This window comes from Notolepis coatsorum (assembly GCF_963971535.1).
Source record: "Notolepis coatsorum genome assembly, chromosome: 5".
Taxonomy (NCBI): domain Eukaryota; kingdom Metazoa; phylum Chordata; class Actinopteri; order Aulopiformes; family Paralepididae; genus Notolepis; species Notolepis coatsorum.
In genome coordinates, this window is record NC_140169.1 from 165494810 (window position 1) to 165510515 (window position 15706).

Here is a 15706-nt window from a genome sequence, read left to right on the forward strand (position 1 = left end):
GGTAAGACAGAATAGGGTCTATACAAAAACAGTGTTACATCATATAGATACACAGATAAGTAGAACATGTGATGTGTGCAAATTAAAAGATGAAAGTTTTATGCACATGTTCATTGAGTGTGAAGGCCTGCAGGGCTTCCATGCAGAGCTGAAAGAGGGCATGAGGGCGAGCTGGGGAATAATCAAATATACAGATTGGAAGAGATATTTTTTGTTTGGTGCATTAGATGGAAAGGAGGAGGAGAGAAATCTCATCAATTATGTATTGAGTCATGCCAGGTATGCGGTTGTCTTGAGAAGGCGAATTGCTTTTTCTGAGCAGAGAAAGGTGGAAGTATGGCCAATCTTTTTGAATTTAATGAAAAGGGATGTTATGTTGACAGAGAAATTGCTGAGTAAGGAGATATTTAAGAGATGGTTCATTGACAGTGGTAAATGTGTTAAGTTTGGAAAAGGTAAAGTAGAGTTTGGTTTTGGATAGGTTTTTTTTGTGGGTTTGTTTGGGTGGGATAGGGGAGGTTTTTTGGTTATGCTTGATTTGTTGTATAGGAAATAAGTATATATAACACTGTTTTCTTTGTGGCTTGTTCTGTTTTTGTTGGTTGATTTAGGGAAGCGCAAAAGAAGGGGGTGGGCTATGCCTGGGAAATGTGAGTAATACATTTAAATAATATAGTGTGTATATATATATAGAAAATGCATAAAATGTAAACTGATTATTTTTATAATAAAAAGATAAAAAAAAAAAAAAACACACTGTCGCCTCACAGCTAGAAGGTCCTGGGTTCGATTCCCGCTTGGGGACCAGGTTGCCGTGTTGCCAGTTACCCAGGTGGGGTATCTCCCGGGCCTTTCTGTGTGGAGTTTGCATGTTCTCCCCATGCTCGCAAGGGTTCCCCCCCCAATAAGATAAAACCCAATGGAAAAACATGCACAACAGATCGCTAACGCTGTCGCGTTTGCATGTTCTCCCCGTGCTCGCAAGGGTCCCCCCCCCCCAATAAGATAAAACCCAATGGAAAAACATGCACAACAGATCGCTAACGCTGTCGCTGACGAAGACGGACAGGAGCACTTGGATTGGTCCCCGGGCACGGCATGCTCCCAGCTGCCCTTGGGGGGAAGGACGACGGGGTCGTCAAGTGCAGAGAGACATTTCATCTGCGACTCAGTGTGTGTGTCTGAGTGTGTTTGACAATAAAAGTATGCATTTATGTGTTCATTTCACTGGATGCATTCAACAAGGCTTTCTAAATGTAAACATTATCTGTGCATCTCCCCTTTTCTTCTCTCTCTCTCCCTCTGGTTCTCACTCTCCCTTTCTCTTTTCCCCTCTCTCTCTTTCCTCCCTTCTCCCTTATTTGTTGTAATTTTCCTTGTATACTATTGCTACTGTAATTTTTATTTTATTTACTTATATGCATGTACATATCCTTGTTTTTGTTGCAGCCTCCCTCCCTAATATCGGTAGGCCGATAATATCGGACATCTCTTAATAATAATGATGATAACGATAATAATACTAATAATAATAATACTTATAATAATAATAATACTACTACTAATAATAATGATGATGATGATGATAATAATATTACTACTACTAATAATAATAATAATAATAATAATAATAATAATAATAATAATAATAATAATAATAATAATAATAATAATAATAATAATAATAATAATAATAATAATAATAATAATAATAATGATAATGATAATGATAATGATAATGATAATGATAATTATACTAATACTAATATTACTACTACTAATAATAATTATAATAACGATACAAAAATAATAATACGTCAGAAAAATAATCCATTATGTAGACCACCCTTTTCTTGCATATTATTTTATTTGATTTAAACTGAGTAGAACCAGAGTGGGTAGCAGAAAATTAGACAATGAAATGCAGAAGTTACAGAATGTTACTTTAGTACTTTACATTAGAATTAGATAAAGCCGGTTCTTGAAGATGTTACTTTAGTAGTGTACTTAACTTTAGAATTAGTAAAAGCCGGTTCTTGCAGCTAACAGGCTGCTGCAGGTACACTGGCTTGCGAGTTTTCAACCTAACTTCTACACCTACACCGCAATGCTTATTATACACATTTGCGATTTCAAATAGGTTATCTGACATATGCTCCAAATAATTTGCTCTTCAAAAAATACCTTATATGACAATTTCATCAAAAGGTTGTTACGTTTTCTGGAATATACAATATTACTGGTGCACTGTCTGCAAAAACGTCCGCACAGTCAATACTGATTCCAAGTCCTAAACGTTAATGCTGATCTGATACCGATCTGATCTATTGTTGTTACTTAAAGTAACACGCCAACAATATGGGAAATGCGCTTACCCTCTTCTCCAAAGTCAGACAAGAAAATAGATACCAATAGACCTGTCTCAAACCCTGCCCCTTTTCTTGATCCTCCAATCACAACTGTCGCTTACCTCGGACAAACCAAGTTTGTCCGAGGTAAGCGACAGTTGTGATTGGAGGATCAAGAAAAGGGGCAGGGTTTGAGACAGGTCCATTTCCTTTCTGTGCTTTCAGCTATAGCCTAGCTGTGGGCCAAAAACACCTCTCCTGTATCCGCATGCATGCATAGCTTTCTACTGAACGCACAGAGAGGAAATTGGTATCTATCTTCTTGTCTGACTCTGGAGAAGGCAATAAGTGTATTTACCATAATGTTGGCATGTTCCTTTAACAGTATACACTTACATTAGTTTGGGATCATTGGACAAAAATGACTGAGATACAGTATAATATATATTGTATTACCATTAGAGAGATATAATGTGTGCAAAATGCACCAAAAAGAAAAATATTTCTTTCCTTTGTTCTCCGACATGTTTACATGTGATTTTATCTGAATTTAGCATTGGACAAGTCATCTGATTGGCCAATTGTCCACTACCAGCATATTGCATCCAAAATTAGGCTATTATTATTCAAAGTACTATTGCTTAGCTTGAGTACAGCTTTTATTAAGTGGAAGTAAAACTACTTGTCTAGAACATTTGAGAATATCTCACTCATCCGGTATTTCGTTTTTATTTTTGAAAATCATTCAAGATTTGTTGCATGTTCCTAAAATCGCTCCCCAAAATGAACTCGTTTACCCGTTCTGTCCCAGCCCCTTGCAATTGATTTGATCATTATTATCATACTAAGGGTTGGGTATACTGGTGGTTACTTGTAAGCGCATTATCAACAACAATATAATCAACTGTGGCACTTCAGATTGACTGTGTGTAACTGTAAATGACAGATCTCAGTGTTTACCCATTGACTCAAAGTAGTACAGTCTACCCGACTAGGAGTAAACACTAAAAAATTTGTCAAGCAAAATTGCAGACTGAAGAATTGTAGTAGCCTACACTAAGAAATTGGTATCACTCAAAAGAGCTACTGAAGCACATAGTGGTTCCTTCCTTTTGACCTTGTGCCGACCTTCTGGATCCAATTACAGCATGACCCCTAGTGGAAAATAGAAAAAGAAACCGAATCGTTCATTTTGAATCAACGAAAATAGACTTTTTGATAATGTAACAGTCATAGACAGACAGTGTTCACCTACCACAGTCATACAGGATGTTTATTTTGTGCAGGTCCAACTGGCTGGGTCCATCTCGCTGACCAATGGGAATGTAAGGATCCGGTTTGGGGATTATGGTTGGGCCTCCATCATTAGAGAAGGCATACCTGTGTGAGATAATAATACATAACTTAAAGGGACACTCCACCAAAAAAACTAAACATGTATTATGCCCATAATCTCACACGTATCCCCAAACTACAAACGGTCTTGTAAAAATGCACTTGGTTTGAGAATGATTGAGTTGAAGAGTTGCACCATTTTATGTCATTATGACATCATATATTAAATCAAGTATTAAATACAACTCGGAGAAATTATGAAAATGAAAAGTATATCAAGGTGTCTTTCCAGGAACAGCACTCACTCAGTGATCAATAATGTCATTGATCTAGCTGTAATTAATACTTCCTGGAACTTTAACTTAATAACTCTCAAATAAAATGTATCTCTACAAAACTGTTCATAATCGAAGGATATGTGTGAGATTATGGGAATAATAAATATGCAAAAATATAAAAACAGTGACGGTGTTGTGAAATACTTGCCAGTAGTGTAATTGATGCATAGTAATTTGTTTACTTACCAAGTTCCTCTCTCAGAACTATCTAGCTGGATAGCCATTGATTAGCTCCTCTCTTAGAACTAGCTAGCTGGATAGTCATTAGCTCCTCTGTCAGAACTAGCTAGCTGGATAGTCATTAGCTCCTCTCTCAGAACTAGCTAGCTGGATAGTCATTGATCCTCTCTCAGAACTAGCTAGCTGGATAGTCATTAGCTCCTCTCTCAGAATTAGCTAGCTGGATAGACATTAGCTCCTCTCTCAGAACTAGCTGGATAGACATTAGCTCCTCTCTCAGAACTAGCTAGCTGGATAGACATTAGCTCCTCTCTCAGAACTAGCTAGCTGGATAGCCATTAGCTCCTCTCTCAGAACTAGCTAGCTGGATAGACATTAGCTCCTCTCTCAGAACTAGCTAGCTGGATAGACATTAGCTCCTCTCTCAAAACTAGCTAGCTGGATAGACATTAGCTCCTCTCTCAGAACTAGCTAGCTGGATAGCCATTAGCTCCTCTCTTAGAACTAGCTAGCTGGATAGACATTAGCTCCTCTCTCAGAACTAGCTAGCTGGATAGACATTAGCTCCTCTCTCAGAACTAGCTAGCTGGATAGACATTAGCTCCTCTCTCAGAACTAGCTAGCTGGATAGCCATTAGCTCCTCTATTAGAACTAGCTAGCTGGATAGCCATTAGCTCCTCTCTCAGAACTAGCTATATGGATAGCCATTAGCTCCTCTCTCAAAACTAGCTAGCTGGATAGACATTAGCTCCTCTCTCAGAACTAGCTAGCTGGATAGCCATTAGCTCCTCTCTCAGAACTAGCTAGCTGGATAGCCATTAGTTCCTCTCTCAGACCCAGCTAGCTGGATAGTCATTAGTTCCTCTCTCAGAACTAGCTAGCTGGATAGCCATTAGCTCCTCTCTCAGAACTACCGTAGCTAGCTGGATAGCTATTAGCTCCTCTCTCAGAACTAGCTAGCTGGATAGTCATTAGCTCCTCTCTCAGAACTAGCTAGCTGGATAGCCATTAGCTCCTCTCTCAGAACTAGCTAGCTGGATAGCCATTAGCTCCTCTCTCAGAACTAGCTAGCTGGATAGCCATTAGTTCCTCTCTCAGACCCAGCTAACTGGATAGTCATTAGTTCCTCTCTCAGAACTAGCTAGCTGGATAGCCATTAGTTCCTCTCTCAGACCCAGCTAGCTGGATAGTCATTAGTTCCTCTCTCAGAACTAGCTAGCTGGATATCCATTAGCTCCTCTCTCAGAACTAGCTAGGCTGGATAGCCATTAGCTCCTCTCTCAGAACTAGCTAGGCTGGATAGCCATTAGCTCCTCTCTCAGAACTAGCTAGCTGGATAGAAGCTGAGAGAAGAAACAAGAATGGGGGAAAGACATTTGAACTGCAGTATTCCGTTGTTAAAACTTTAGAATACATGTTGTGGTGTAGATTAAATATGTTTTGTTCCTGGACCCCATGTGCTGCCTGTCTGTCTGAAGCTGTCTGTCTGTCTGAAGCTGTCTCTCTGTCTGTCTGAAGCTGTCTGTATGAAGCTGCCTGTCTGTCTGAAGCTGTCTGTCTGAAGCTGCCTGTCTGTCTGAAGCTGTCTGTCTGAAGCTGCCTGTCTGTCTGAAGCTGTCTGTCTGTCTGAAGCTGTCTGTCTGAAGCTGCCTGTCTGTCTGAAGCTGCCTGTCTGTCTGAAGCTGTCTGTCTGTCTGAAGCTGTCTGTCTGACGCTGTCTGTCTGAATCTACCTGTCTCCCTCTCAACACGACCAGAAGTGAGTCCGCTAATGGCAATGCATTAATTAATATCACAACTGTCCCTTTAAGCAGGAAGTGAGCAACCTAAAACATGTTGCCAAGTATTGCTTTTATCGTTATATGCCTATGTTTGTGTACAGCACTTTGAGCTACATGACATGTATGAAAGGTGCTTTATAAATACTTACTTACTTACTTACTTACTTACTTACTTACTTACTTACTTACTTACTTACTTACTTACTTACTTACTTACTTACTTACTTACTTACTTACTTACTTACTTACTTACTTACTTACTTACTTACTTACTTACTTACTAGTTATATATATATATACAGTATAGTTATAAATATAGTTATAATAAGCTCAACTCACCTCCCATAGTGCATAACCGAGCTGTAGTCGTACGCTGTATTTAGGTTGTTTGTGGTCTGTTTCTGGAAGTTATGGACTCTACCTGTTTAGGCACAAAAACAGCACATTGTTTTCTCGTTATAGGAGAGATACCATTGTGGTAAATAAATGAATGAATCTTGGGAAAGTTATTGGACCCCGATACTAACTTTGCATGATGTTGCTCCAGACGATGTTGACGTAGTGGTCTCTGTCGGAGCGCGACTGCTCGTGCACGAAGCCCAGGGCGTGCATGAACTCGTGGGAGGCCACGCCCGACCAGATGCAGCCAGGCGTCTGCAGAGAGAGGACCTGGCTTCCACCAGTCTGCCCCAGGAAGGACCAGCAGCTGAGGGTACAAGGAGCACGGAGATTATCTCCATTAAACACATCATGATAATAATAATAATAATAATAATATATTTATTTTGTCTAGAGCTTTTCAAGGACCCAAAGTCGCTGACGATAGGCAAAAACAAAGAAACATAAGAACCACAGGGAAACGGGGAACAAAGCCTGTTCAAGCTGCTGCGGTCAGGCAAGTGCCTCCGCATACACGCAGCAAGAACAGAGAGACTCAGACTCAGCTTCTTCCCCCAGGCCATCAGAACACTGAACACTGATCTCTCCACACACACACAGGCACACATGAACACACACACACACACACACACCACACTTCCTGCACTACCTCACACACAAACACACTACAGGTCACTTTAAACACAAAAAAGATCACTTTAAAAAAAAACTGTATGTTTTTGTATAGTATAGTTAAATATAGTAAAATAACTGTATATTGTATAGTAGTGTATATAGGACTCATTACATTTTAATTCGTAAGCTTAGCATTGTATTTTATCTTAGTACTTTTTATCATGTCTATTTTATTATCTATAAAGGCATCGCCACCTTCATTTCACTACATGATGTCTCGTGTATGTATGTGACGAATAAATCTCTTGAATCTTGAACAATATGAATACACAAGAACATAAAACCACAAGTAACAAACAACAAATACAGAAGCCAGTAGGAGAGACAATCGGGAAGTAAGTAAGGGAAACCGAGGGGAGGGAGGGGGGGGCGGGCGGTGGGAGTGGGCAGGGGAAGGTATACGGGCAGGGGAAAAGGAGGTGGTAGGTTAAAGGAGGGTGGTATGGGTAGGAAGGTTGAATGCTTGGGAGAACAGGTGGGTTTTGAGACAGGATTTGAAGGTGGATATTACCATTAAGATTCACACGCATATATATATATATATATATATATATATATATATATATATATATATATATATATTATGCGTGTGAATCTTAATGGTAATATCCATGTAATATAAACATAAATATATGAGAGAGATTATAGATTAAAAGGACAACTTGAAGAGGTTTCTTTCATAAAATAGTACTTTATTGATCCCGAGCTAAATTCAGCACTACAGATCGCTCACAATAAACATTTAGGTAGTCAAAAATCACAAATAAAGATACAGTCTGGGATATACAAAGCCCATGCTCTCCACTCCCACTCACCCATATCTAGGCTGGACATCCAGGAAGCTGCCCTCGTGGGTCCGGGGAACAAACTTAATGCACGTTCCAGAGGTGATGTCCTGCATGCCGGTCTCTATGGTGATTCGCTCCATGTCATCTGTTGAAAAAGGTAGTGTACTTTAAAGGAACACGCCAAAACTTTTGGAAAATTAGCTTACAGTCTTCTCCAGAGAGAGACAAGAAGATAGATACCAGTTTCCTCTCTGTGTGTTCAGTAGAAAGCTATCTGGCTGCATGTTAGCCTATAGCTTAGCACAATGAATGGAAGCGGACAGTGCCGGTTAGCCTAGGCCAGTGGTTCTCAAACTTTTTACACCAAGTACCACCTGAGAGTAGCTGGCTCTCCAAGTACCACCATATGGCCGATGTTAAAATACAGTCTATTCAGCTATGCACAGTTCATGCAGGAGGCAAATGTATTCCTAATGCCATTATTTATTGTTAACTTTTGTCAGACACAGCCACAATGTACAAAGGGGTAGCACTAGAACTAGCAAACTCTTCCACACAACTCATACAATGCAAGGGGCATTGAGAACATAATAACTAACATTCTCACATAGCAAGTGAGAAAATTAAGAACAACTGTATTTCAGCAAATGACCTTAATTCTCTCTCTCTCTCTCTCTCTCTCTCTCTCTCTCTCTCTCTCTCTCTCTCTCACACAATAAGCAATTGTCCTTCATTCTCTCTCTCACACTCACACACACACACACACACACACACACACACACACACACACACACACACACACACACACACACACACACACACACACACACACAGCATGTTGTTGTCCATTGACAACTCGCATAAGCAGGGCCGGACTGGGGAAATAATTCAGGCTGGGAAATATAGTGTGAAATATAGCCCCAATCAGGCCACTTTCTAAGTGGGGGTCCCCCACCAGGAATTATTTTGTTACAAAGACTTAATTTCCTGCATTCTGGTGCAGGAATTTCTTTATTTTTACCCTTTAAATTCCAGTGTTTGTGATGGGCATCACAAATTATTGAAAAAAAAGAAAACACATATTCAATACATTTTCCAATTGTAACCCTTTAAATGCCAGTTTGTGTGATGGCATCACAAATTATTGTTAAAATAAACACACAAAAAGTTAAATATTTTCAATATATCAAATACAAGGGATTGGGGCTAGGCATGTGTCAAATGATTAGCAACAACACAGATTTTGATGGATTTTTTGTAATGTCAGATTTAACAACAACTATTTTCAGAAAAGTGGGAGTATTTCATTTTTTATCTGACATTACAAAAACATCTAAAAATTAAAATGGTTATGATCAGGGCTGAAGTTGAATAAAAGATGTATGACTGTTTAGACTGCATTACTCTCTGTCACAGTGATCTCCTGGTTGTTCCCCACTTAGGTTATCTAACTATCGCGCCACCGCAGCTAGAAACACTGGCCTGGCCTGCTTCTAGGTTCAGTGGCCTGACTGCAAAAAAAAATAAAAAAAAATATAATGTTTTTAAAAAAAATTTAATTAAAAATGTTCAAGTACCACCAGCAGTACAACCAAGTACCACTAGTGGTACACGTACCACAGTTTGAGAACCACTGGCCTAGGCATTGTCCAACTAACACCTCTCCCGAAGGCTAACCGGCACTGTCCGCTTCCATTCATTGTGCTAAGCTAGGCTAACGTGCAGCCAAATAAGTAGGACTAAAACTAGTAAAAAAGTTAAAGAACATAAAATAAGGGGTAAACTAGTAAGAGAGTAAAAAGAACATAAAATGTGAAGGGCTAAAACTAGTAAGAGAGTAAAAGAACATAAAATAAGAAGGGCTAGAACTAGTGAAAGTACATACAATGTGTGGGGCTAAAACTAGTAAAAGAGTAAAAGAACATAAAATGTGTGGGGCTAAAACTAGATACAAATCAACAAAAGGCTCTATTAAAAAGATGTGTTTTGAGGCCCTTTTTAAACGCATCTGTGGCGCTCTCGCCAAAGCGAGCTCCAGGGACCCAATCCTCCTTTATGTATTCAGTTATAACATGAAACGACACGGGTGCACCTTTTAACCTAAATGACAAACGGCTAACTTTAAAAGAAAAGAAAAAAACGTGTTCAACTAAAACTACGAATGACGAAAAGTTGTGTAATGTACACCTTTGAAAATCGACAGAGATACAGTATACACATACCGTATAGTGGAGAGATGATGTACGGTACGTAGACGAATCCGTCCACTGATTTAGGCCAGAGGCAGGTGTTCCCGGGGCAGTTGATGGCACTCCGTACGTACGACTTGGCGATGTCCCCGTCCCTGAACGTGAGTCCCCTGGGGGCATGCAACCCTGGACGTTTACGAGAGACGCGTGTTTTTAACAAAGGTATGCCAAGATATCAAACTGTACCAAATCATTTCAATCGAGAAGATCCAATATTTGTCTCTATAACATAGGGCTGTCAGTTTATCGCGTTAATTAGATTAATTAATTACACAGCAAATTATCGCGTTATGAAAATTAACTCAAAATGAATTACAAAAAACAATTAAAGTTTTTATTTTTTATTTTTTTAATAACATTTATTTTTTTAATCTCATTCATTCCATAAGAATGTAGAATACACATTTACAGACTTTTTTTTTATATGGTCCATTTGCATGTTCTTGGTATCTGATTCTAGGGACATCTATGGATCTCAGGGAATGTATTCCCAGTGTCGGAAATACTGTGTCTGTTACTAGGCTTGAGTAAATTGTGATGAACCAAATGAGAATATCAATTAAATTTTTTTTATCTTTGACTGTGAATAACACTATGCTCAAATTGACCAGACCTGACAAATCTAAGCAAATTAATAGATGGAAGATGATTAAACAGAAGGTTTTGTAGATACAGTACTGAATTCTGCCATCCGGACACATGCAATTTGAAATATGATTATAGAATATAGAATATCAGGCATAAAATGGTTATGCGATTAAAATGTGATTAATTAGATTAATTAATTACAAATCCTGTAATTAATTAGATTACTTTTTTTAATCGCCTGACAGCACTACTATAACAGTACATTCAACACCAGCCTGGCGTGTGCTTTGGTCCAAAGTTCCAAAGTTCCAACTGATTTTGAATAGAATCACAGAGCCAGAGGGAAATAATACAGATTGCTCACAATAAACATTTAGCTAGTCAAGAATAATAATAAAAAAAAAAAAATCACAAATAAGAATCAACATTTCGATTTTGTTGAGAAAACATAGCTTCCTTACTCTCGTTTGTCTCCAGGATCTTGTCCATTGCATTCATAAGATTAGGGTCTAGTCTTAAAACAACTAAACAGAAACGGGATAAAACATAGTTACATGCAAGTCACACATTTTAGAGAATCCATTGCTAGGGAGGAAAGCAAACTGTCGTACACGATCCAGTGATTGTCTTACACTCAGAGTGCCTAGAGTTTGTACTGAACTTGGTGGATCTGCTCTTGGCTTCTCTGCCTCTATACTTCATGGAATACCCTGCAGGAAACTCTGAAACCAGGCACTCTAGTGTCTATGAGTCAGTTTAGAACTTTGATGACCAATCAGGTCACCACAATATGTAATTGTTTTGAAATGATTACCTCTGTTTTTATTATTTTACATTAATTTTCCAAATGTGCTCTTAATTTTACTCCGATTGTCGACGACACTGTAAATGAGTTTAACTACTCAGTGTATTTATCGAGTATGAATAAAGATTGAATGAAAAGTATATTCTCAAAAACATAATAATATTAATAATGTGGCGTGCATGTGTGGATTAAATCTGTCATTATTTTTTTGTCCACCAAGACTTTGATAGTCGATTTTCTTTCATAGTGATATCTATTCTATCTAGTTTCTTCCGCATGGTTGCATGTGAATGATAAGCCCATCTCTGGTAAGCATTACATTTAAAGAGTTGCTTCTGCGTGCTTCCATTTGGGGAAACACCGATTTGACAGATTTGTCGATTCAAAATCAACTAATCGATGAATCGACAATATCCTATGACTATTAGTCGACTACGGATTTTAGTTAATGACAATCCTTAATTTGGAGCATCAAAAACGTTTACCTGCTTTGTAAAACACATGTAATATATTATACAACAGAAAGGAAACATCTCCAAAATCAACAACCCACCGCCATATGTTCTCTTTGACCTTGATCTCCCCTCCTGCAGCGCTGATGAATTCTGTAATTCAAAGGTGTATATGTGTTAATGTGTTTCGCCGATAAAACCAGAGGATGAATGATGAATGATGAATTGAAAATGGGGGACCCTGATGTAAACGAGACGAAAGTCTTTCTCTGGTCTGCATCCCCTTAACAATTGTGTGTATTGAGCCGTACTGTATTGTACCCATTCTGCAATCTGTTAATAACATTTTCAATCAATCAATCAATCAATCAATCAATCAATCAATCAATCAATCAATCAATCAATCAATCAATCAATCAATCAGGAGACACAAAGCGAATAATATCCCAGTAGCACTAACCTGAACAGGTAGAGCGGACGAATGGGTCAGCATTCCAAATAAAACACCGAGCAGCAGTGTTGCAGAATGCATTGCTTTGGTTCAGACTATAGTATAGTACACGTGTGTCTGTCTCCGCTACCTCTAGGGAATCTATATAACCCTCCTCTCTCCTCCGGTCCTCTGCACTCATTGGATGCATGTTCTGTGGTGAATCACGATCACGATCCCACCCCATCATCCAACCTGTGTCATTATCAAAAGTCCACTGGCGATCCATAAAAGGCCCCCATCGCTGACCTCCAGCTAATAGGCCCTGTATTTTAACATTTTGTGAGTTTCAGCACTTTCAGAGACCAGACAACCTGCAGATGTTTTGGTCTGGGCTGCGTTCTCAGCATTTACTCTCCTGGCATTAACTGACCATCCAGTCCGCCAGAGCCAGCAATTTGTGCCTGGCTGCACCGGCAACCAGTCATTTGGTCATAAACTATCGGTCTTCACTTGAGTCGGGGCAACAGTCATTGTGTCACTTAGGTGAATATCAAAACAAACATCTAATCCTACTCCAAATAGTATTTAGCGTTTATATCCAGGGAAGGATTTAAGGAGGGATAAGGGGCATGGCTTCCCTCTTGTTAGTGCAAATTCATCCACCACCTTGTTTGCTAAATAATTTAAGAGTGAAAACCACGGGAGCATGTCTATGTTCCCCGGGTCCTATGTTCCCCGGGTCCTATGTTCCCCGATTTATTGATTGATTGATTGATTGAAAATGTTAGACCACCAGCCCTGATTCCAAACTCTCTCTAACCTTAACCAACTTCGAAAGAGGGCCTAAGCTTAACCAGTTCAAAACAAGGTGGACATTAATAATTAATAAAATAATAAAAATTTATAAAATGTTCAATCAATTAATCAATCAATCGGGGAACATTGGACCCGGGGAACATAGGACCCGGGGAACATAGGGATGATCCCAAAACGACAATGTATATTAATCCCACTACCCCTCTTGCTGAATGTAAACAAGACCCACTCTATATGTCCTACACATCACATACTGGAAAGTTGTCCTACCTAAAGTAAAGCTTTTTGTTGAAATATGTATTTATCATTGTTGTATATAATTATTTTGTGTGTTTTTAATTATTTTATACAAAATTGGTGACATGTTGATTTACAGTAAGAATATAGAAAGGAATTGATAGTAGTTCATATTATTTATTTATTTTATACATTTTAGGGAATGGCTTGGTGCCAAACAGAAATATCTTGTACTTCAGTAATTCCCAACATTTTTTTTTGTTCTTCCCTGACTCAGTGGTTCTCATGGTTCCATAACTCAGTGGTTATTAATTATCATGGTTCCATAACTCATTGGTTCTTCAGGGTTCCATAACTCAGTAGTTATCAGGGTTCCATAATTCAGTGGATCTAAATATCTAAATGGCTGCATTTATATATTACTTTTATCCAAAGCGCTTTACAATTTATTCCTCAAATGTTTTACCCATTCACACACCGACGGCAGAGGCAACCATGCAAGGTGCCAACCTGCTCATTAGGAGCAATTAGGGGTTAAGTGTCTTGCTCAAGGACACATCAACACGCTGCCCGGGAGGAGTGGGAATCGAACTGTTACGTGGGGTTGGTGATTATTATTATTGTATTTTTAATAACATGTTGAACATCAGGTTAGTATAAGTAAGTCTTTCTGTATTTATTAAGGCTGTCAATTGATTAAAATATTGAATCTGATTGTCCATAGTTAACTCGCGATTAATCGCATATTTTCTAAATCTACCTTAAACGTATATTTTTCAAGTTTTAATACTCTTATCAACATGAGAGTCAACAAATGCTTGCTTTATGCAGCCATTTAACACAAAAGGATGACACTCATGCATTGCAAATTTGCATCAAATTCAAAACAGAGTGATGCACAAAATAACTTAAAAGAAAATAATAATTTTAAAGAATGAATAAAGTGTGCATGAAATAATAGGGGAAACGTAGGAACTTGTTACATTCACCCACACAAGGGCTGAGGACTCACACCCCCCTCTCTCTCTCTCACACACACACTCTCCCAGCTCTCTTTCTCTCTTGCCCCTTCCTCATCTCTCTCACCCCCCCCCCCGCCTCTCTCTCTCTCTCTCTCTCTCTCTCTCTCTCTCTCTCTCTCTCTCTCTCACACACACAGACACTTTGAGTCAGAAACAAACATAGTACCAATGAGAGTATCAACAATACACCTGAGTGAAGTCTGGGAAAAAGAGAATAAAAAAGATATATATATATTATATATATATATTATATATATATATTTAATCATGCATTAAAAGAATAGTGGCGTTAAAAGAATTGTGCGTTAACGGGTTAATATCGCGTTAATATCGCGTTAACTTTGACAGCCTTAGTGTTTATATTATAGTATGGTGCTGTGTTCACCTTTTAGTAATCTCCCTTTCTGTTTCTCCTTCTCACTCAGGTACCGCCCGCCCCTTCCTGTAGAGTCTCCTGAGTGGCCGCCCCTTCCTGTAGAGTCTCCTGAGTGGCCGCCCCTTCCTGTAGAGTCTCCTGAGTGCCCGCCCCTTCCTGTAGAGTCTCCTGAGTGCCCGCCCCTTCCTGTAAAGTCTCCTGATTGCCCGGTGATGACTACAGCTGAGGGCAATTACTCATTAAGGGGCGGGTGGATAAAACCTGAGATCCCACACACATTCGTTGCCTTATGCCGCTGTTGTGGGACTATACCTTTGTACGCTCAGTAGCCTTGTATTCTGTTCTTATGCCACTGTTGTGGGACTATACCTTTTTACGCTCAGTAGCCTTGTATTCTGTTCTTATGCCACTGTTGTGGGACTATACCTTTGTACGCTCAGTCGCTCAGTAGCCTTGTATTGTGTTCTTATGCCACTGTTGTGGGACTATACCTTTGTACGCTCAGTAGCCTTGTATTGTGTCGTTATGCCACTGTTGTGGGACTATACCTTTTGTACACTCAGTAGCCTTGTTGTGGGACTATACCTTTGTACACTCAGTAGCCTTGTTGTGGGACTATACCTTTGTACGCTCAGTAGCCTTGTTGTGGGACTATACCTTTGTACGCTCAGTAGCCTTGTTGTGGGACTATAACTTTGTACGCTCGGTAGCCTTGTTGTGGGACTATACCTTTGTACGCTCAGTAGCCTTGTTGTGGGACTATACCTTTGTACACTCAGTAGCCTTGTTGTGGGACTATACCTTTGTACGCTCAGTAGCCTTGTTGTGGGACTATACCTTTGTACGCTCAGTAGCCTTGTTGTGGGACTATACCTTTGTACGCT

General features: G+C 39.2%; 1 protein-coding gene across 1 annotated transcript; it reads right to left on the bottom strand.

The window, feature by feature from the left end:
- Positions 1-2496: 2496 nt before the first annotated feature.
- Positions 2497-12495, bottom strand: hce2l1 (high choriolytic enzyme 2-like 1). The gene is made up of 9 exons (XM_084314641.1): positions 12399-12495; positions 12040-12091; positions 11143-11205; positions 10067-10219; positions 7872-7989; positions 6510-6688; positions 6322-6403; positions 3604-3728; positions 2497-3503 (listed from the first exon to the last, which is right to left on the bottom strand). The coding sequence occupies exons 1-9, from the start codon at positions 12468-12470 to the stop codon at positions 3490-3492; spliced, it is 858 nt and encodes a 285-aa protein (XP_084170767.1). The 5' UTR covers positions 12471-12495; the 3' UTR covers positions 2497-3489.
- Between the last annotated feature and the right edge of the window lie 3211 nt (positions 12496-15706).

Excerpts from the sequence above, each read along its gene's own strand:
- hce2l1 (XM_084314641.1), bottom strand. The coding sequence starts at position 12,470 with ATGCATTCTGCAACACTGCTGCTCGGTGTTTTATTTGGAATGCTGACC. Across the intron at positions 10,220-11,142 it reads GATCCTGGAGACAAACGAGA|GGTTGCATGCCCCCAGGGGA; the intron begins GTAAGGAAGCTA and ends GTAAACGTCCAG. Across the intron at positions 3,729-6,321 it reads TCGGTTATGCACTATGGGAG|GTATGCCTTCTCTAATGATG; the intron begins GTGAGTTGAGCT and ends TATCTCACACAG.